This window comes from Atheta coriaria, unplaced genomic scaffold (genome assembly GCF_025399875.1).
Source record: "Atheta coriaria isolate IRGN ID8LTWV9N9 unplaced genomic scaffold, Caltech_Dcor_3.1 hic_scaffold_16_pilon, whole genome shotgun sequence".
In the NCBI taxonomy this organism is placed as follows: Eukaryota; Metazoa; Arthropoda; class Insecta; order Coleoptera; family Staphylinidae; genus Dalotia; species Dalotia coriaria.
In genome coordinates this window covers 262,258-285,033 of record NW_027045458.1, presented here as the reverse complement: position 1 = coordinate 285,033, position 22,776 = coordinate 262,258, and the positions used below count along the sequence as shown (strand labels likewise).

General features: G+C 40.0%; 4 protein-coding genes and 1 pseudogene across 6 annotated transcripts; 2 read left to right on the top strand and 3 right to left on the bottom strand.

Annotated features, from left to right (window-relative positions):
• Nucleotides 1–17: 17 nt before the first annotated feature.
• LOC135802171 (uncharacterized) lies at nt 18–5,530 on the bottom strand. Of its 2 annotated transcripts, none has more exons than XM_065315704.1 (6): nt 5,281–5,530; nt 2,666–2,822; nt 1,362–2,611; nt 820–1,310; nt 326–756; nt 18–257 (listed from the first exon to the last, which is right to left on the bottom strand). In XM_065315704.1, exons 1-6 carry the CDS (start codon nt 5,382–5,384, stop codon nt 147–149), a joined length of 2,544 nt encoding a protein of 847 aa, XP_065171776.1. In that variant the 5' UTR covers nt 5,385–5,530; the 3' UTR covers nt 18–146. The 2 variants fall into 2 exon arrangements, with proteins under 2 accessions (XP_065171776.1, XP_065171777.1); XM_065315705.1 differs by having other exon boundaries at nt 820–1,301.
• Nucleotides 2,899–4,969, bottom strand: LOC135802172 (serine/threonine-protein kinase greatwall-like). Its single transcript, XM_065315706.1, has one exon. The coding sequence runs from the start codon at nt 4,713–4,715 to the stop codon at nt 3,003–3,005; it is 1,713 nt and encodes a 570-aa protein (XP_065171778.1). The 5' UTR covers nt 4,716–4,969; the 3' UTR covers nt 2,899–3,002.
• Nucleotides 5,531–6,017: 487 nt separating the features above from the next.
• LOC135802319 (serine/threonine-protein kinase SMG1-like) lies at nt 6,018–7,247 on the top strand (annotated as a pseudogene).
• Nucleotides 7,248–7,251: 4 nt separating this feature from the next.
• On the top strand, nt 7,252–22,101 carry LOC135802318 (serine/threonine-protein kinase SMG1-like). The gene is given in 10 exon segments (XM_065315883.1): nt 7,252–7,457; nt 7,571–11,265; nt 11,268–12,736; nt 17,564–17,747; nt 17,750–17,825; nt 17,892–18,421; nt 18,424–18,465; nt 18,468–20,999; nt 21,002–21,024; nt 21,085–22,101. Coding segments are annotated over 10 exon segments (8,835 nt in total). The 3' UTR covers nt 21,163–22,101.
• On the bottom strand, nt 13,487–16,665 carry LOC135802151 (histamine H2 receptor-like). 2 transcript variants are annotated; one of them, XM_065315680.1, is made up of 4 exons: nt 16,554–16,665; nt 15,933–16,488; nt 15,398–15,710; nt 13,487–14,091 (listed from the first exon to the last, which is right to left on the bottom strand). In XM_065315680.1, the coding sequence occupies exons 2-4, from the start codon at nt 16,334–16,336 to the stop codon at nt 13,765–13,767; spliced, it is 1,044 nt and encodes a 347-aa protein (XP_065171752.1). In that variant the 5' UTR covers nt 16,337–16,488; nt 16,554–16,665; the 3' UTR covers nt 13,487–13,764. The 2 variants fall into 2 exon arrangements, with proteins under 2 accessions (XP_065171752.1, XP_065171751.1); XM_065315679.1 differs by having other exon boundaries at nt 15,933–16,665.
• Nucleotides 22,102–22,776: the final 675 nt, after the last annotated feature.

Here is a 22,776-nt window from a genome sequence, read left to right as displayed (position 1 = left end):
GCAAATGAATGTGTGAATTATTTGAATGCACGTATAATGCTCGCATACAGTCAAAATTAAAAGAAAACTCGCTTAAAAATGACTCGCAACATTTTGGTGTAATTGTCCTGGATTAAAACGGTAAAAAACGTGTGAAATAATTCAAATCAAGCGCGTTGAATGAGATCGTTGTAGAATGCAGTCATGGCAATAAGTTTTTTGTTGAGGAAATTCTGTTCGATTTCGACGAAGCCTCCGGGTCCAGCTTCCTGAATAAGCTATAAAATTCAATAAAAATATAATTAGCAACATACAAGCACATTTTATGATTAATTTATGGACTTACAGGATAAGTGTTGCTATTCTTAGGTAAAAACAATGCGACACTCGTGGAAATCTTCCTGGCACTTTCCAGTAGCTTTGACAAGGGTAGTGGTTGCAACATTTCCTCTAATTCATACGTCTGCCGATGCAAATACGCCGGACCACCCCACGGTGGACTTAAAAACACCACATTCGCTTTCAGACGCTCAGCAATAGCGAAAAAGTCGCCATTAATAAACTCAATACGATCGCGCACACCATATACTTCTGCATTGTGACTGGCAAGTTCTATCTTTTTCGGATCAATATCGATTGCAATCACCTTTACGCATGTTTTTGCAAATTGTATCGCATTACCACCGGCCCCGCAGAAGGCGTCCACAATTACATCGCACTTGCAACGTTCCGCAATGTGTTTGGCTACGGTTTCCGGCGTTACTGAATACCAACTCTCTGTAAACAATAAAAAAAACATTTAAAAACATATTTTACAACATGGCGCATAATAACACTAACCTTCATCCAATTTAATGCCCATATCAAACTTATTAAAAAGAGAGAATCTTCGCTCCCAATACTTTCTCAACTTGGGATTCTCCTTAATTTCCGGTGGTAATTGTCGCTTCTTTCTGTCTCTAAATCGACGCCGTTTTTGATTTTTTGTTAATACTTTCTCAATCGCCGTCACAGCAATCTCAGCATCATTGGCAGGTGATAATAAATCCTCACTAGAACTAGTACTCTTCAAATCAACATCCTTGGCATTTTCTTCGTGCTCATAGACGATTTCATTTCCGTCATCGTCAAAGTATTTGTGCACAGGTTTGTGCAATTTGAGGTGCCTATTCTGCAACCGTATGTGCTTCATTTTGTACTCCACTTGACCATTGAGTTTTGGTTCACCAAGTTCGTGCAACTCAATTCCCATTAAATTAAAAGCAGATTTTACCCGGTCTGACATGGACTGTGCGCTCCCCTCGGATTCCAAGCTACTGAAACTATTAAAACTACATTTTTATAAAGTTAAAGTTGTTGTAATATTAACAATAATAATGTACCTCTTGGAAAGTTGTTTTTTGGCCTTTTTGCGACTGAAACTAGTCGGTAATCCTAAACTCTTCAAAGTTTCCTCATCAACCTCAGCTACATAATCAATATCTCTACTAGTAGATGGCACCGCGTCACTTCCGTCGTCCATTTTAATACTTCCCAGTAAAGCTACCACGTTCTCGACTGTCTTTCTGCGTATCTTCTTCCGGCTACTACCCTCTGTAGTATCTTCAAAGCTGCTATTATTACTCTTGTTAGCTTTGAAAGTCTTGTTGAATGATTGCAACACTTGTTGATTGAGTGGCAAACTTTGTGCAATTAAAGGCAACGCAGCTTCCTTCACGTCTTCGCCACCGGTTTGAATGGACATAAACTTTTTATACTGACGTAAATACTCGTCTTCGTAGTGTTTCTTCCAAAGGCAATTCCATTGATTATCGTGTTCGGCGTTATCATCCAAATCCTCCGAGCTAGTTGAACTCAGCGAGCTCTGCACAGAAGATACCGAAGAAAAAGATTCCGAATTTTTGGAACTTTCGCTTAGATCAATCGAAGAAACAGTCATACGAGTCACATTGGTCATAGAATCAACCGTTCTCAACGACCCTGATGCATAGGAACCACAGCGACTACTCAACAACAATCTTTCCGCTTCAGTCTCACAATCAACACTCAACGGAGACAAAGGATTCCAACCCTCCGAAATATCCGCGGTTAATTTATCAAACGAATCACTGTTGGATAAATTACGCACCAATTGACGATTGCGTTGAATAATATCCTGTCTCGAAGAATCCTTCAAGACTTGATTTTCATCAATCGCGGTCAAATTGCTCGAACCACCTTGCTCGCTTTTATCAAGTTTTTCAATATCGCGCTTGTCAAAAGAGAACTTACACTTGGAATGTTTCTGCGATTCGTCTTTGGCGTCGGCGTCGCCGTCATCGTCCTGAATAGTCGCCGTCAAGTAATCAGGATTAATGTAGTCGCTGTATTTGGTAATCCACGAGTCCCAAATGAGACGTTCGCCGTTATGCGCCCAAAAGCGGTGCCAGGCAGCGTCGGCGTCAGTGCGCGCGTGGAGTTCGGTGAGGTCGGCGCCGCTGTCGCTCGACTGGAGGCCGCGATGCGAATGCGAGTGGGAATGCGAATGCGTGCTCGTGCGCGTTGAATGCTCGCGGATGCTATCGTGTTCGTCGGTTGATATGTTATCCGTGTGTGAGGCACTACAGTAGCAGCTGACTACTTCAGCATCGACCTAAAATTAAATAAACTTGTAAAAATATAAAAGATATAATAAAAATCAACTTACATCAAGTTTAAGGTCGGAATTCCTGCAATGAAAGTCGTTTTCTAACAGGACATGATCCTCAGGAAAATCGTCCTCGGCTGGATCGTCCTTCAGGTCGCTCTCTGACGCTGACTCTTCATTGATTGGCCGATTACGTTCATCTTTCTCATCTTTGGTCCTAAAATTCAGAAAAAAATCAATTCAACTAAAATTCACAGCAAAATAATCATGAAATAAATAAATAACACGTAAAATACGATTAGTCCATGAGAATTTATTAATATTTTACATGTATATGTTCAACACACCGTAAAATCGATCTAAAAATAAATAAATACACGCTTAAAAATTTACAATTTTACAAATCAAAAGTAGACACGTTAAAATTAAGCAATTCGTTGCGAGCCTGAAAATATCCAGTATCCTGTGGGTCGTACGGATCCGGAACAAACGGCGGGGTAGTCTGCAGTAGATTATCCCAATCAGTGTTCGCAAAAATCGCCATTTCCATCACTTCCTTCGCCTGTGGCCTATCTTCAGCATTCGAAGTCAACAAACTTTCAATGGCACCAACAGTTTGCTCGCTCAGCGCTTCATCATCGGTAGGCCAGTCGATATTACGCTCCAAAATATTCTTAAACACTTTCTGGGCGCTGTCATCGTTAAACGGAGGAATACCAGTTACAAATTCATAGTAACAGACACCAAGCGCCCACCAATCCACAGCGCAATTATGCCCCTTTTGCAGGAGTAATTCCGGTGCTAAATAATCCGGAGTGCCTAAAATACGACTATCGGATGACCAATCACCACGTCGAACAGATTTAGGCGTCCTATACGGCGTTCGGAATGTAATAGGGGTTGTGTTCAATGGTGAGACCAATTCTTTGCTTTCATTTTCGGATTTTTCTAAGGTAGGCAACGGTTTTGTGGGTATAATATCTGAATCTTTACCTTGTGGCAAGTCAAATCTCAATATATGTTTAGGATTCTGTGGTTTTTGCGTTGAAACAGGCGTACTGAATGTGATTCCTTTCGGTGGACTCGTTGAATCCACCCTTAAAATCTCCATCTCGCCTGTTAAACCTGTCCGCACGTATGCTTTCCGTTTGGCTGGTGACGGTGATCGAAACTTTCTCTTTCGCTCACCCCGCAATTGATAATGACAACACCTTGATGGTACCCGATGACTTACAGGCGATGTACAAGATGAAGCTGATACTCCTGAACCAGTACTTTGATTGCTGCAATGCAGGCAGGAATGATACTGTGTGCTCTCCAAAGGTAAAGTTGGTGTGATGCCATTGACAGTCTGGAATGGTATCACACCACTTTCATTCAAATTCTTTGAATGTTCCATTAGCACTGATGACATTTCAAATTTATTTGTACTGTCAGTGTCAGAAGCTAATTCAGAAGCTGATTGTACATGTATGTAATTTTTAGAATTACCAGAACCAAAACTCAGATGCGAAGTTAAACTCAGCAGTTGGCCAGGTGTTCTTGCACACAAGTTGGGTGTGCCATTCTCAAAGTCACTCTTTTCAAGATCTCGATGAATGTGGACGCGAGAAAGGCCGAAATCCGTGAGTTTCACATGTCCATCTCGGGAGAGTAGCATATTATCTGGTTTGATGTCTCTGTGAATTATGTTGTGATTGTGTAAATATTGTAGGGCAAGACAAACTTCCGCCACGTAAAATGCGGCCATAACTTCGTCGAAGAAGCCATACACACTCAGAAGAGACTTGAGATCACCTCCAACCATGAACTCCATTACTAAGTAGACTGATGATGCTGTTTGGAGCGAGTAATAAAGCTGGACGCAGAATGGACTTTTTGTTAGCGCTAAAGCGTTGCGTTCATTGACGACTTGTGAAACCATATTCTTATTAACCATCTCGGTTTTCTTCATCACTTTGATAGCATACATCACCTCGTTGTTGGTTTTCTTGCAACCGAGGAAAACCTTGCCGAACGCGCCACGGCTGATTGGCTTGATGATGCAGAAGTCATTGATGTCTGGCACTTTTGAAATCCGCACGCTTTCGTTTTCTTTATTTTCGCCCATTGTGAAGGTGTTAAAATAAGTCGTAGTTGTTCTACTTAATTATTTCCATTCTTATTAGGTATTTGTAAATATTAAACAAGTGGAATAGAACGAGAAGAGCACATGTTTGTTGCTTTTCGAGAACAGCAACTGGCAAAAACCGGTACGTTTCTAAATTTCAAACTAGCAAACTAGGAAAATTAGAATTTTGTTGGTAGCACTGCTTCTCATATGCACGGTGTCCCAAGCGCGAATAACTCAAAAAACTATTATTATATGAAATATGATGATGTTTTACATGAAATACTACAAGTAACAATCAATATAAAATATTCCAACAAATTAATCTTAAAATATGAAATATTTTAATAAAGTAAATCGTTTATAAATTAATTCCCTTGAAGCATGTGGTATGTTTTAAGCGCAGTGTAGAACTGGTTGCATGGTAACAACCCAATAAAATCCAACCCCGAAAAAAACTTCCCGCAAACAAATCAATAAATATAAATACAAATTCATGAACGCCTGATTGCATCAATAAATTGGCTTTTAATTAAACAATTTCGTACATATAAATAATATTTACCTTGAAAAAGAGCGACTGCAGACGCAAAACACGATTGACGTTTGGCTGGCGTTGGGAACACGGAAGAGAAATTCGACTAGTGGATCCCACTGCGTGTCGCACATGTTAACGCTACCCCCGGCGGCGTTCCGTCACTGCTGATAATATTCACTAGCTTATCATCGCTGTGTGAAGTTCTTTAATTTGTTGAGCATTCAGGCGTCCACAAACAACCGAGTTTCACCTCATTTTTTACGAAAGTACTGTCAATGTAGCTGTCAGTATCTATTTGACAGCAAATTTAGTTACATACTTCCGTATTTTATAATTTGTACATAATTTACATAATCTTGAGAGGAATAAATACATTATAAATTGTTTATTTGTAAGTATTATAATTGTATTATTCAATTGTGTAAGGAATAATTCTTAATGTCGCTTAAATTATTTTAATTTTTAAACAGAATGTTAAGTTGGACGCAGTGGATCTGGTGATATTATAGGGGAGTTTCGTTTCGGGTGAAAGCCCCAACCTCGAACTCGGCGCTAGCAGCTCGCAGCTGTTTTGTTTGCGAACGTGTTGATTGACAAAACGCGATAGAAAAAAAACGTTAATGTGCGCGAAGTGGTGAAATCATCGAAATTCGTGCAACCGAAATCAACCGCGTTTATATGTCCCACGCGGTGCCGTGTGACCAGATTCCGTGCGTTTTCCAGACGCGCGCGTCCCACAGCGATGTGAGTTTAAGTTGAGTGTGATGATTACGAACAATACGACGTACAAGCTCAAGGCGGGCCAAGGAAGCAAGACCTCGCCGTCGTCGACCGCCGACGGCGACGGGGACGAGAGTCCCGACACCGACAACAATCATAAATTCCTCTACGTACCAGGAGTTCACCCAAAAGTGCGTGTTGCCAAACAATCCCCGGCGAATTTCTACATTAGCAAAGGCGCTACCAGCTGCAATGATCGCGACAGGCGCAATAACTTCAATCGTCGAGGAGTGCGTCAGGACAAAACATTTTCCTTTGGCCCGAGATCTACGAGGCGGGAAAGACCGCAACGAACGCGAACGAGACTACTTTTGATTCGCTTTCCTTATTCCAATACGGCAAGTATGCTACGCCGAGCGCCAACCCGCTGACGCGGATAAGAAGGCGGAAAAAGAGATAAAATTCAATTTGCCTGAAGACACGCGAATTTCGAAACTTTTACGTCGATTGAGCATTGAGGAAGACCCAGAGAACTCGTTACAAATCAGCAGGAAGCTGCTGGAAGTCCTGATGCTGCCGGAAAATGCCACCTACGTGCGAAAATCATTCGCTATTCTTCGTGATAGCATGCTGCACATTCTACAAGTTGCCCAGGCCCACAAGCAAAGAAACAATGTGCCCGCGCTTTCGGGCGCATCGGGTACATTATGGCCAGCGATACCTTTGATTTCACAAAGTACATCAAAGTCATTATGAAATTCAACACAAACTCCGCTCAGAACGGCAGAGAGGAAACGATCTGCCTCTTCATGGAAGCCCTAAAGGAGACTTTAAACATTGAGCGCGAGAACTCAATCATAGACAAACAAAAATGTATCTACTAATGCAGGAGTTAAACGCAAGTATAGAGCCGACGGAAAACGTCAGGGTTTTCAAACTGATTCTGGACAATCTCATGACAAGTATCGAGTTTTTCCCCAGCAACTTTAATAAATACTTCAAGGACACCATTGATTTTACTATTTGGCTGGCATGTGGATCACACACAGCCACTTTGCAACATACAATTCATTTCCAAGCAGCTTGAACGAGTTTCCGGGCATTTTCAAAACAATTTAGACTTTTCAATTACTCTACTGGTTCATTTTATCGACAGATATAGAGACATATTCAGATTTCGAGACAGAAAGTGTCGAACATGTCACTGCCGTTTAAGTCTAGCATTTCACGAAATGCTTATCAGTGCGCCAGGCCAACGAAGAAATGATTGCTGACGCAATGAAACAAATTCTTTCAACGATTAGCCAATCGGTCATCATCAAAGTATGCGATAATTTGATCATCGCCGCCAATGAGAGTATTGTTTACTATGAGCTTTATAATTCCATTCATCAAAATGCTGACGCAAATGAAACCACAGATTCTTTCGAACGATTAGCTTTATCGGTCATACATCAAATTGTATGCTCTTTGATTGATCTTGAGTTGATCTTGCCGAGTCCTACATGAACAGCTCATTGCTTTACTATTGAGCTTTTGATAATTCAGATTCATCAAGGAGTTGTCAGCAGATCTTGACATTGAATTGATTCCGAAGTTTGTTGACCTGCGTCCTCATTGGTGGAATTGAGCTACATACCCTTTCCCGGAACATACAGGACGCTTTGATTGCAGTTTATCAAGCCTTGTTGAATCTTAAAAATATACCGCTTCTTCAGGAGGTATATCGATTTCTGCTGGGCGATTTACAACTATCCTACAAACCTTTCATCGACGAAGAGTTTACCATCATCGAAAATAATCCATTTGAAGATAATACAGAGGAAACTGAAGGACAAGCACAGTTTAACTGTTTATTCCTTTTGAGATGTCTCTCACAATTGGCGAATGACAGTGGATCTATTGTGGGTATGTGGATATTGAAACCTAGTGTCCTAGAATTACTCGGAGTCTCCATGCAGCCGTATAATCATAAAGTTGCGCAGTTTCCTGTTTTGCAAATGTCTATTTTGAATTTACTATATTCACACTGCAAATGCTACAATTATTTTATCTCAAAGAGTACGCTAATCAATCCACCAACGGAATTCCCTGGTTGGTCTCCCACGTCAAATAATTTTACGATTATTTTGAATGTTTTGCATTCGACGTTGAAGAAAAGTGATAATAACGAAGTGAAATTGCTGTTGTTTCAAAGTTTTGATGAGATTCTTACGATCGGTGAGTCTTATATGGAAATATTGTGCACCAGATTGGAGTTTATGCAGTTGATGGAAGTATTATTGGAACATGCAAGTAATAAAGATCAGCGAATTGTGCTGAAAGTAGCGCAGATTTTGGAGAAACTTTTGTCAAATCGACAAATGCCATGGAAGAACGATGTGTTGATTGAGGTAAATAAATTGTGCAACTTACACATGACTTCCACAAATGACGCAGTACGAAATTACTATACTAAATTATCAGTGTGGATACCGTGGGATGTCGCCATTTTGAACGTTGAGAATGCAACGACTGCGAATGATATAGGAAAGTACTCCTTGAAGAATTTAGCTCTTGCAAAACGGATGCATCTAAGTGGCGCGGTTTTCGGTGAGATGCCAGGACACAATTTCAAACAGCTGATGAATTACCTTTTGAAAAACGAACCAGCTTCAGAGAATTTCCTCGAGAATATGTTGGCGCATTGCTGGCCACTGGAGAGCGACAGTGTGTTTTCCGAGCAGTATCGTGACTTGGCGCTGAATAATCGCATGGTTTTGTATAGCTGGGCCACGTGGGAAGCCGCACAACTATGTGTCAACAGTAAACTTCGAACACCACTTGGTAAACCCAATGAAACATTTACTAGTTTTGAGAATGCTTTGAAACAATTGGCGAGAGATGTCATGAAGATCAAACACGAAGGTGGTAAACAGCAGGTGAGCGATAGCAGAGTACGACTTTTACTTCAATTTATTGAACATCTTGAGATGGCAATGTATAACGCAGCTGAAGGTACAGCAGTTGCCATTCCATCACCGCAGAAACCAGTGCGTACTTTTTTCTGCACCAATGCAAGCACTTGCAGGGAATGGTTGTCTAGGATTAGAATTATTCTTGTACAACTTGCACTTCACGCCGGGTTGAATGTGGTTGCTGTTAGACATGGCCAACAACTACTTGCAGATCTACAAAAAGGTGGAAAAGTTGAGACATTGGAATTTGAACGCGCTGTTGTGTATCTCACCATGGCTTATGTAAATCTTCAAGAAAGCGAGGCAATCAGTGGGTTGTACGTCTGGTGTAAAGGACAAGGAAGAAAATTTGATTGGATCAAGTGCGCAGCGGAACAAGCCAACAAAAAATACGAAATCGCAGCGAATGGATATCAGAAAATCATTGATATAGGCGGATCACAACTGGATATTTACGTGAGGAATTTCATAAATGATCAGATTTTTGCCTGTTATAAGCAGATTAATAGCTGGATGGATATTGTGCAGTATAGAAACGGTAGGATGTATGTATTAATGTCTGAGGGCGAGAATGGTATGAGATATTCATTCAATACGGTGAATTTGGAGTGCGCGCAGAGTGTTTATAACTTGGAGACACTTACACATGCATTTGACGATTTAACATCATGGAAGGAGTTGGACTATGCGAGAGAATCTTGGAGTGTTTATGATGCGCTTCTTACTACGGAGAGTGATCTTTATCAAGTCGCATTGAATGTCGCCGCTGCGGATAATCAAATTCTCAATTCCACACTCGAGAAGGATTTGGCTAAAATTAGAATGGCGATGCAGGAGAATGCATTATTTGCTCCTGTGCAATTTCAACAAGATTTTACTTTGATGCATTATGTTGCTACAGGGTTACAGAATGCTGTGAATAATGTGTCATCAGCAAGTACAGCGTTTTTGGTTTCCGAAAATTTCGAGCTGGACGTTGAGAAAGTCGATTGTGCCGTGATGGCTAAGATTCTCTGGTGGACTGAATATTTTTGCCATTTGCAATTGCAACACCTAACAAAATTCTGTAATAATCTGCGATTGAATATTATTAAAAAGTCTAGAAAAGAAGGAAATATGACTGGAGCAACATCACAATTATATCGTCTCCTGGAAAATAACAGTTTACTACGTGTTGAAGATCAGTCCTCTGGATCAAACTTACTGATAAATATGTCAGAGTCGTTTAAATTGAAGATTCCCGAGATGAGAACATGGGATTTGGATGGAGCTAAAGCAGCGCAGGAACTTGTCAAATTGTTATACGACGAAACACCGACTGATCAGTGCAACCCGAAGAAATTAGCGTTTGATATCTGCGCGATTGCTTCAACTTCATTGTTTAAGAGTGCTGATATGTGCTCCAATCCGGAATTGAAACAGGTTAGTTCCAAAATTTTATTAAAATTAGGAGCATGGTTGCAGACAAATGAAATGTCTCTTACGGATTTGACTACACCGCTGGGTAAACTTCTCGTTGTTTTGCCCGAAATTGGTATTGAAAATATCGGTAATAATATTATACCTATGAATGAAATGGTCATTGGAAAGTTGCTTCAGTTTAGTGTCAATCAATGTCCGACTTTGGCAAAGGGTTGGCATGCTTTTGGGACGTGGTGTTATCGTTGGGGACGGAAAATTGTTGATAATAGCGCGGATTTATCAAATACTCTGACTTTGGAAGACAAAGGAATGGTTCAGGGATTATTGCCTACCCAGAATGAAAATCATGATTTTGACAGGATTTTGTTGATTCTATCACAAACTAGAGCTTATGTTGATGAGGAGGATATAGATTCTAATGAAATACACACATCGGATATGATTCGCAATCAATTAAAGAATGTTTCGTCATTATTCAACGCTTCTGAAGAGTTAATTGAGAAATTGGTGGATGTGTGGAGGAATCTGCAGAAGAGAGTCTACGCTTATTACGAACATAGTGTAGAGGCATATTTTAAATATTTACACTTGGCTACCCAGAGCGAGAATGTGTCTAAAGCCACAGAATCAAATACTGTGACGGTGACTTTGAGATTGTTACGATTGGTTGTAAAACACGCCTTGGAGTTACAAAGCGTCTTGGAGAAGGGCCTCACCACTACACCAACTCACCCATGGAAGATTATCATCCCACAATTGTTTTCCAGATTGAATCATCCTGAGAGTTATGTGCGTGAAAGGGTTTCTGAGTTGTTGTGTCGCGTTGCAGAGGATGCTCCACATCTGATCACATTCCCAGCTGTTGTGGGAGCACTTGAAGGAGGAGTCAATTTTGACTTCTCTGAAATATCTCTTCAAAAGATTGTTTATCGCAGGATAATGATCCCTCTGAAGATGCGGAGTTAAATGACATTGAAGAAGATGCTTACGAGAGTGATGAGGAGAGCAAAAATGTTCTCCAGGATTGTTTCAAGTCGATGGTGGAAACTCTGAGTAAACAAGCGCCTGAAACTATTACCCAGGTGCAGACCCTCGTTAAGGAGCTAAGAAGGATTATTTTATTATGGGATGAACTGTGGTTGGGTACACTCGCACAACATCATAGCGAGATCAACAAGAGGCAACAACAGTTGGAGTTTGAAATTGATAAGGTCAACCAAAATAGTTACCTATTCCCTGAACAGAAGATTGCATTGATTACAGAGAAACACCGGATTATTATCAAGCCGATTATTTTTATTCTTGAACAATTGTATGATATTACCCGGGTGGAGCCGGAAACTCCACATGAGAAGCATTTCCAAGAGAAGTATTTACCTCTGATTCAATCTGTGCTTCAAAAATTGAAGAATCCTGAAAACCCCGATGAGCCACAGGAGTCTTGGAAACTCTTGAAGGAGTTACAAACTCAATTCCAACAGAAGGCGCATAAACGTTCAGTGCTTAAAATGGAAAATATAAGTCCGATTCTGGCGAAGATTAAAGATACAGTGATTTCAATGCCTGGTCAGGACAATCCTCGATTTATGTCTACAAAAGTTTACATTTCACATGTGTCCAACCAAGTTTCTATTTTGCCCACTAAGACCAAACCGAAAAAGTTGATCTTCTACGGATCGGATGGTACCAGTTACACGTATCTCTTCAAAGGGTTAGAAGATTTACACTTGGATGAAAGAATTATGCAGTTTTTGAGCATTGCAAACACTATGATGGCGCAAAATACAGAAGGTACCGGCCATAATCTCTACAGAGCACGCCATTACTCCGTAATACCCCTAGGACCCAGATCAGGTTTGATTAGCTGGGTAGGTGGAACAACACCTGTGTTTGCTCTATATAAAAGGTGGCAGCAGCGGGAAGCTAGCAAAGCATCAAAAGTAACCAACACTGTTTCAAGACCTTCAGAGCTGTTCTACAGTAAATTGAATCCATTATTGCAAGAACACGGAGTTAAGAATATAGACAACCGGAAGGAATGGCCGCTGGTTGCGTTGAAGCAAGTGTTAACCGAATTAATGGCGGAAACACCGAGTAATCTCCTCGCGAAAGAGTTGTGGTGCCATGCGGTGAGTCCAGGTGCCTGGTGGCAGATTGTGCGTAAATATTCGTATTCCGTTGCGGTGATGAGCATCATCGGATATATCATTGGGCTTGGCGATCGGCATCTTGATAATGTGTTGGTGGACTTAAACACTGGTGAGGTGGTGCACATTGATTATAATGTGTGTTTCGAGAAGGGGAAGACATTGCGTGTGCCGGAAAAAGTGCCATTTAGACTGACGCCGAATATACGGGATGCTTTGGGAATTACTGGTGTTGAGGTGAGTGCAAATTTATTTATTTATATTTTTTTAAATTTGTTTTATTATATTTTATTTTTACGAGTAAATTAAAGAAAACTCGTAAAAATAAAATATAATAAAATTTAAGGCATGAATTGCATATTCCAGAACGAACATAATTTTTCTATTTTGCTTCAACATTTATTAGTTTTTAATATCTTTTCAAATTTCTTTACAATTAATTTCTAAAAATACTGTAATATAAATATACCCGTCGTACCAATTAGCAATAAATTAAATAACACAGCAATTAACATTAAATGCACATTTGCAAATAAAATACCACCGCGAGAAAATATTTACACTCTCATCGCAATCATTATCACTCTGATCGTCATAATTGTGTACTGGTTTCTTGACGCGCGGCGCGTTGTAATTCACTCCCATTAAAACAATTACGATGCAGTAAACAAACAGGTACTCGTTGTAGGTACTTATCGCTAGAACAAATTTATTTATAAAGCTAGTAATATCGGCGATGATGGCCCATCGCGTTGGTTCCTTATCACTGTTTCGGGAGGTGTCGTAAACAAATTTGATTGATCCGTTGCTCATATCCGCGAACGCGCTCGCATGCACCCGATTAGCGCGCTTATCAGGTGCAGGCCCGTAGTTTTTTTCGAAATACTTCAACTTGTTTGGAGATTTTAATATAATGCGTAGTATAAGTAATACATTGTAATACTTTGGAGTTTGACTGTTGTTTCAAAAAAAAAAAACAACCTGTAATACGTTCCTGTATGGAAATACTATTTTCGTGCGCGATGAGGTTATCGGTCGTGTTTGAAAAAAACGGCCGAATACCATCCACAGCTGCATGAATTCACATCGCAAATCATCGCGTGTATAAAATGTGTTAGGTTAGTGATTAAGTACATATTGGATGTTGTTTTTTGTTTAGTTGATGCATGTTGTAACTGTACCATCACTATGCTGCATTTCTTCTTGTTGTTTATCGAGATTCTTACCGTTTTTCGCTTGTTTAAAATCTTCCTGTAATTGTATCTCTATTCGGAGATTGTTATCACTTGAACGCTCAGCAGGGTTATTATTTTGCGACTTTTATCACCCGGAATGTGATCAGTGATGAAGTTTGGCTCCTTGTTGAGATTTCGCGGTGATTTACACTTTAGCAGACACCAGAATGCATTCCGATAGTTTTTACTCTTCCACGCGTAGATGAGTGGATTCATCCAGGAGTTGCTCACAGCTAGTGTAAAGACGGCTTCGTAGACTTCTGGTAGACTTCTGCCGTTGTATAATCGCATATAAGTTAACACAAAGAAGTAGGGAAACCAGCAGAGCGAAAAACAGCCGAGTATCAATAAAACCATCTGGAAATAATACAAAAGTGATAATTATTTCGTTGTATTGATGTTGGTTAATTAAAAGTATTCTTATATGAATGATTAGATGATTACAATGACTTTGTGGGCGGGTATTACTACACGAGCCTCACGACTTCATTATTGTGTCGTGTGCGCTCGATTGGTTCCGGACGGACGGCAATGGGCACGTGTAATTTGTTATTTATTTGGTTGCGCTGGCAGGATGTCCATAAACAATTGTGGCGGATATAGTCAAGGAATAGTATATTTTATCTCCTCTTAAACTTGATAAACATTTGTCGAATTGGTGTTGTCATGTTTGCACATTTTGCACTAAATTTAGCTGTCATTCTCACCGCACGCGATAGCAAATTATCAACAGTGAACTTAAAGTTAATTTTGACTTTCTAAAGAAGTGCATAAGTTCTAAATAGAAATTACTTCATGACTGTTGAGCCTGGAGTAGAAAGCAATTTAAACTTTAGTTTAAAGATAAACACTGTCATGTCACTGTTATGTTTATTCTCCCTAATTGTTCTCGGTAATTTGTCGAGAGTTTACGATGATGCCTAAATAATGTTTGCCGCCGCTAAATTAATTAATACTAGCATGATTTATGCAGCGTTTATTTTAATTTCGCCTAAATTGCATTCTTTCCGGCTGGGTCAACATGTGTTATTTTTGTATCCGATGATGGTTGTAAATGGTGTTTACACGTTTTATGCATCCATTACATTTGAGTAAGTAACGCAGTGATGGTTGATGGACATGTCGTCCAATAAAGTTTGTTTAAGGTCGAATCAAAATCGTAACTTGATAGGAAATTGAACTGAATGCGTGCATGCTGTCGATTTTTGTATTGTTTGTTATAAGACGTGATGTTACACATGTTCAACTTGCTCAAATTTCATTGCCGTGAGAAGATTTCATCACGTACATATTAATTTTATCATTAACATACGAAAATTTCAAGTTGCGCAAACACAAATTTCGAAATCATTTTTACCAAGTGGGTACTTCATTTAATTATCGCGATGTTTTAATTGATTTCATGCAAAGTTAAACATGATTTTGTTTGTTTCTCTTGCATTTCGCGCTGATGACACTGCGGTCGCGTCTTGTTTACATTCACGGACGTGCGCAAATCGGTCATATTTATATAAGCGCGGATTTCCACGCGCTGCACTCACCAAATTGCATTTCGATGCACATGCATTCGCGCGTAAAGATTTAGATTTGATTACATCGATACGATCTGAATGTTGTGTGTATTATTGTCGCACATTATGAATATGTGACGTACGTGGCGTACCTGTACGGATTTGTTTTCTTTGAGAGATTTGCGTTGCTTGGCGCTGGCGCCGGGGAAATTGGCTGCGGTGCGGAGGCGTTTTGCATGTTCGGCTGCCTCGCGCCATATTCGCATGTATAGCACGGACATCGCCAGCCAGATGGAGAGGAACATGGGGGTGATGATGAAGTTGACGTATTGTGCGGGCAGGACGTGGTCCTGTGTGCACTTGCCCGGCTCGTATGTGTTCCAGTAGATTGGCATTGATGCGATGCCGATGGACAAGCACCAGCCAGAGAAAACTATTGACCAGACAACTCTTCTTGTCATATGTCTGAAATTAAATGAGACATGAAGTTTAAAAATTAATTTTTTCACTGCCGAATTTTCAAAATTATGTTTTTGTGTACTTTTAGTGCAATAATTTTGATAAAAAAGTTATTTCCTACCAAAAATTTGGTATTACAGAAGTTAATTTACATGCAAAATTCATTAACACTCAATTATCTTAATTATTCTTTGCTAAATTACAAAAAAAAAAGTATTTTTACTTTACCTGCTGTAAAAAAATGGCAAAACAATGGCAATATATCGATCAGCAGCAATCGCAAGAAGATTGTAAATAGAACTGCTGCATGCCAATATAATAAGGACGAAGCGCAGGATGCAGGTGCTCTCGTGCGATCCCAGATAATCATCGATGGTGAACGCCAGATGATATGGCAGTGTCAGCCCCACGAGCAGATCGCTCACCGCCAGACTAAAGATGTACCGGTTCGAGAGCAGTTCCGAAATCTTTTTGCTCAACTTGATCGCGCAAATTGTCAGAATATTCCCGGCTAGCGTTAGGCATATGATGATCGAGTCGATGACGATCCACGTAATCACCTCGGGAGCTATTTCCGGTCCATTGGTGCCATTCACTGATTGTAAAGTGTAGTTTTTATCGAGGTCTGCCATTATTTCTTGCTTTTATAACAGACTTTTCATTTTTTGATTAAATATTCTTTTTAAATTTAGACTACTTTGATGATTGTTTCGATTGAAGTTCATTGAAAGCGTTTTTTTGGCCGCCGTTCAAAACTGCACTTGAACACGCAATGTGACTGCCACTGGAAAACGACACTTGGTTTTATTTTCTATCGACTCGCCTTAAACTTGAGTTTTAATAAGTCACCTTACAAAGTTTACATGGTTGCAAACGTGCGTTGAATGTTTTACTACGATTATTATTTGTTGAAAATTTGAAGTATACTCTGGTCAGCCATGAGATTTATGCGTTATTATTTGTTTTACATCAAAGCACGAATTTGAATTTTTTCAAGCGTTGCAGGCCGGTAAAAACACTTTTTTACACAAACACTTTTGTAGTAGTTTATTTTTATTGTTATGGTATTATTTACGCTGTGTTTATTTAATTACATTTTAATGCATTATTCGGTTGTCTTTCGGAATGAAAGTTTGTTATCGAACGCGCGCCGATTGAAAGCTATCCGATATACTGATGATTAACGGTTTTGGCCGCGTTAACGCGTAAAAATGCATTAACGACCAATTATTTTATTTTTTTGCGCGAATTTTGTAGTGGTCTTTACGATATGCGTCCGGCGAGCGACTAACGCATCCGACGCGTGCTCGAACTGCGCCAGCCGGCCGCAAAGTGGAAGCGAAGCATGGTGGCGAATCCATTATCCGATAGAATGTCGAATATAGAATAAATCGCGGTATGAGTGGCGAGCAATGTGCAATGTCCAAATGCACTATTTTTTTATATGCTGCTGCACTTGATCAATCAAATCAAAAGTAATGCAGACATTCTTTCCGCGTTTTTGTATTCGTATATTTTGGATGACGTCATTTGGAATTTTGCATGTAACTATTAAAATATTGTTCGATGATTTTCTGTTTGCCGCTGGCAAATATTTGGTTGGTTACGGCAAACGTCCACTTGATAATAGCTCTTTCGGTTCCACCTATTGGTTAATAATAACTTTATTCGAATTAGTAAAGATGATATCTTACCTAATGAGAGTTTAATGGAGTGTTTCATGATACGTACTTACTTACTCTTACTATTCCCAGACGCGCACTAATTAAGTGCGCTGCATTCACATTTGGTTGATTAAATTTGTGTGGCGTGCTCTTTTTCTGACATTGGAAAAGTCTAATTTTAGTTGAATTTCGCAGGGAATGTTCCGGCTGGCTTGCGAAAACATCCTGAAGACGATGAAGAAAGGTCGCGAGACACTTCTCACGCTGCTGGAGGCGTTTGTCTATGACCCACTTGTTGACTGGACTGTCGGAAATGATGGATTGGTAGGCACTACTTTTGGGGGCATGTCGACTTGTGCATCACATCGCCAAACTCGAAAGGATCTGAAAAGGAAGTAACACTCGCGATGTACCGTGTGCGGTGCAGCGAAGTGAAAAACGAATGGGATTTTAACAAGTATGTTGAAAAATTATTTAAATTTTTATTAATTTAAGAAGGGAAGATTAAATATTTTTATTTCAGATGTGACATAACAAAATTAATTCCTGAATTGTACACCTTGGTGGACACATGGTTCGAACTTCAACAACAATCGACATCTACCGATGATATGCTACAAGATTTGCATCAACAGATGGCTCTTGTGAAGGAAGCGGAAGCCAATGGCCCCTTGAAACATAATCTCCAAACGTTGCCAATTAGGTTCGAAAACTTTAAGAAAACGCGCGATACTTTCACTCAAGCTCGCTCTGACTTGGACAAACTTCAGCAAGAGTGTGGTGCTCACATCCAACAATACGAAGAATCGATTAAAACGCTGCAATCGCAACAGGTCCAACAATGGTATATGGAATTGAATAATTCTGGCGGAAGCAAAGTGAAAATCTATGAAATTGTGAAAGATTTCCTACAAAACGCAGGGCAAACAAATATGATTGCTCAATGCGACCAGCTCGAAGCGGAAGTGTTGAGTAATTATGAACAACAACAAATGTTGACGCTGAAGTGCCTCAACTTGCTACAAGAGTATTGGGTGGTTTTCGCTCAGTGTCCGCCATCTTTATTGAGGAACATCGCATATACTACTATCTTAAGTGGGCAAAATGCTGCTTACATCTGATAATGTCACAACATGCGAAATGATCTACCAACAGGTTTTCGCGTTCCTGAATCTTGCAACTAAACCAATCAATGCGATTATTGCATATAATTATAAACTGAATCTGGTTTATAATAATACCGCTACGAAGGTAGCGAAAGCCTACGAGGATGTCCGCACTGAAGAACCGCGTGTGTTGGAGAAATTGTACTCTGAAGCGAAATTGTGCTTGATTAATTTCGTCAAGCGTGAGAAACAAGCCCCGAAAGCATTGGAGTTTGTCATTGTTAGTGAACTATTGGTATTGAACCGAACTTTCCTTACCCTGGAGACAGCCGCATCGAAAACCGGTGATTGGTTGATCAAACTGACATCCCGTGATGGTGATTGGTTCCTGGACGAATTAACAGTCAGCTGCAGTAAGGCTATTGAGTTGATTAGTTATTTGCAGTTGGATAATAGCATTGAGGATACCAATTTTCTGCAAGTTGAGAATGGTTTGAAAGCGGCAAATAATTTGTATAGAAGTTTGCACGAGTTGAATTTTAATTTCCATACGATTATTCTACCAGAAAGCATCAAGAAAATGCAGTGTGAAGAGGCAAGTGTTATGGGGATGGTACATGAATTAAACGCTATAGTTATGAGTGTGGGACCGATCCAGGATTTGGTTCTCCAGTTGGAAAAGAATCTAACTTGCGTTGTAATGGAAATGGACTACGGTTGCAATGAGGCATTTGATCAGAAGATGATGACATTGAAAGGTCAATATCAAGGACTATTGCAATCATCGATTAGTATGTTAACACCCGGAAAAATGTTGCTGATGGGATTTAATGGGCTTTTTGATAAATTGCATTTGGAGTGCAATAATGTTGTGAGTTTGCTGGGAAATTTGAAAGTTTCACCAAGTTGGAGAAAATTAGATCAGGTGCGTGAAGCAAAAAGTTTAGCTGCGCCGATCTTCAATCCTCAAGTTCATGCAATTTTGAATGATATCTTTTTACTGAAACGTTTGCAAACGATGTGTGAGTTCTTTGCATTGTCAATGGAAGTTTGTCAGTCGTTCAAAGGCATTGGCGATAATGTTACTATGTTGGACGATGAAGCGTTACTCAAACCGATTCGGAAGTTTATCGCTGATTTTATCAGTCGACAATTTCTGGGCATTACTACCGAAGCCATTGCATATGCACAATGTTATTTGTTGCAGAGACTAGGCCTGGATGTAACCAACGAAATTGAACAGAAGGATATCGGTGCCGAAAATAAAGTCCCCTTGGACGAGTTATACCATAAGGGATGGAATATTTTCCTTAAAAACGGCACGTTCAGCCAGAATGTACTTGCTCAAGCGAGTAGTGTGGAGTCTAATCTCAAAAATGCTTGGGAAAAGATTCAGGAACCGAAAAAATTGGAAAAAACACTTACTTTACTACAGAGTTCTTTGACCAGACTGCAAAATCAGTTGACTGTGCACAATTGGTTACATGAAGAAGTCCTACAACAATCGGACAAGTGCAGTTACATGCGCAGTAAGTTTATTGTTGAGATGGGCAATAAAACGGCTGCGTTGAGTCGCCTCCAAGCGAAAGCAAGTGAAGTACGCGAAAAGCAAAAGACCTTGATTGCTAGTATTTCGCAGAGATTGAAGTGGGCCGCAGGCGCTAATCCAGACTTGAATGAAACACTGGCCCAGTTTGAAGTGGCTGTAACTGTTAGAGAAGACCGACTTACTTTGGAACAGCATATTTGCGGGGCGACATTGTCAACTTGTAGTAACATCTTAAGATATGAGCTCTTGAGATGCTCCACACCGGAGTCTAAATCTTGCGATCAGATTTTCCTAAGAGGGTATGAACAGTGGGTGTCAGCTTGCAGACTTACGAAAGTCAAAGTTGACGCTGTGACTCCTGTTGAGGAAAATATTATGAAGTTTTACACTGCTGAAATGGAAGGTGATCCAAAGTGGACGCTCTTGGTGTCTGATAAAATCTCCGACACGATTACATCTACACAAGCGACATCCGCCGAATTGAAAGTGAATGTGTTTACGGCAGCGACCAATATTAATGCTAAACTCGAGGAGTTGAAAGTGTTGTATGGCCGACACAGCAACGTGATGAATGATTTTAAGAGTTTGATTAAGGCGATGCTGAAAATTGAGGAGTGCGCCGTCAAAACACAGAAGTTTGTTTACGAGTATCGCCAGTACGTGGAAAATTTTTCGAGCTTGTTTTATAACATGAAGAAAGAGCTGAGTGCGGAAGAAATGGGCGCGATGAGACGAAAGTTGGAAGCGTTGGAAGCCAATTCAGAGGCGGTGCATCGAGATTTGTTGCAGTTGGAGGGTAGAGATGGAATAATTGGGCGAAAACAGTTGGTACGGCAGGAGGGTGTGTCGCTCAGTCCACTTCGAGCTATGCCCGGCAAGCAGGAGAGTATGACCAAGGGACAGCAGAGGAATGCATATGCAGTGGGCGTATGGCGTCGGGTAAGGATGAAATTGGAGGGTAAAGATCCGGATCCAGGAGGAAGTATTCCACTCAGGAACAGGTAAGTGCTCCAGCCTGAATGATATTCTGTATGAAGTTTAACGAATGTTTCGGTTTGTAGGTGGATTATGTAATAAGAGAAGCGACGAGTATTGACAACCTGGCCCTGCTGTACGAAGGCTGGACGCCGTGGGTGTGAACGAGGGGCGCGATCAGGTGTACGGCAGCCTTCCGGCTGTCCGGGATCCACTCTCTCTGTTTAACCCACTAGGAATCGCAGCGTCGCAACGTGTCCCATGTGTTGCGTGCGCCATTCAAAAAGGGCCGTCAGCAAACACCACCAGCCAGCTAGCCAGTCAACCAGCAAGCAGCATAGCATCATCTCGTTACTATTGGAGTGCTTAGTAATATTGGCAGTTGGCATTTGGGGCGTGCCTCAGGCGACGCCATGCTGAGCAAACAAATTCATAATTTTAACAAGTACTTTGTTCGACGGTAAAAACACAAAGCAAAATCAGAATATTAAACGAAGGCAAGAGTTGCGGCGCTGGCCCCCCTGTTTCGGGTTACATTCGTCGAGCGCCCAAATTCACTGCGTGGATATTCTTGTCTGTTATTGAAATAAAATAAAAAATGAAACAAAAAAGCGTAAGATCCACGCGCGGTACTTTAATGTACCAGCGTACAATTTGGCCGAAATAATAGCGTGGTGGCCAGACATATATTATCTAATGAAACTACTACTATCTCTTATATTTTCTTTTAGTTAATGGTAAACTTTGGCTTTGGTTATAATATGAAATAATCCTATTTACTGTAGTCGTTTATATTTATATGTATGACATGGGTGAATGTGTTAATGTCATCGCTATAACGGCGTGAATCTTTTTTTCTTCGTACGCCTTTTATAATATAATTAATTTTCTCTTTTTGGTAATTAATGGAATATCTTATTTTATCGGCAATTAACAAAATATCGCTTGTAATGAAACAAAATCATACAGCTTACAACTTAACTATTGTAGAAACAACATCGTTTCCAACCGTTTGCAAATTCGAGTATGTGGTTTTTTTTTATTTCGATCTGTTTTATTACTTGCTGCAAATAAATATAGTGATTGTCTATGGAAAAATGAAATTTTACTATCCTGAATCTATAATTCGTTACATCAGCATACTCCTTTCTTTTTTATCTTTTCAGTATAGTTCTTCTGTCACAGAGAGGAGTGATATGGGTGCAGAATAAATAAATATGTGAAGCCTTTGTTGTTTAAATATAATTAGTTATCATGGACTTCCGCCAGGTAGCAGTCTCAGCAGTTCAAATTTTATTTTTCGGCCGAAAGGCAGGACCTAACTAACTTATTTTAAAAATTATTTTCTGTCGAAAAGCAGGGTCGAACTTTTTTGTTAAATTATTTTCTGTCGAAAGACAGTGTCAAACTTTTTTGTTAAATTATTTTCGGTCGAAAGACAGGGTCGAACTTTTTTGTTAAAATATTTTTGGTCGAAAGACAGGGTCGAACTATTTTGTGTAAAATATTTTCCGTCCAAAGACAGGGTGGTCAAACTTTTGGTGTAAAATATTTTTGGTCGAAAGATAGGTCGAACTTTTTTGTTAAAATATTTCGGTTGAAAATCAGAACAAAAACTTATGCAAGAATAACTCCTGAACTAAAAGGGTTAGCGAAATCGGACTTCGATAACTGCTTCTTTAAGAATTCTCTACAGCATTGACTATTATAAATAAAGGCGTAAATGCATAAAATTGTGCTTTACCGTTTTCAAAACCGTCAAATCTTTCATAACTCCT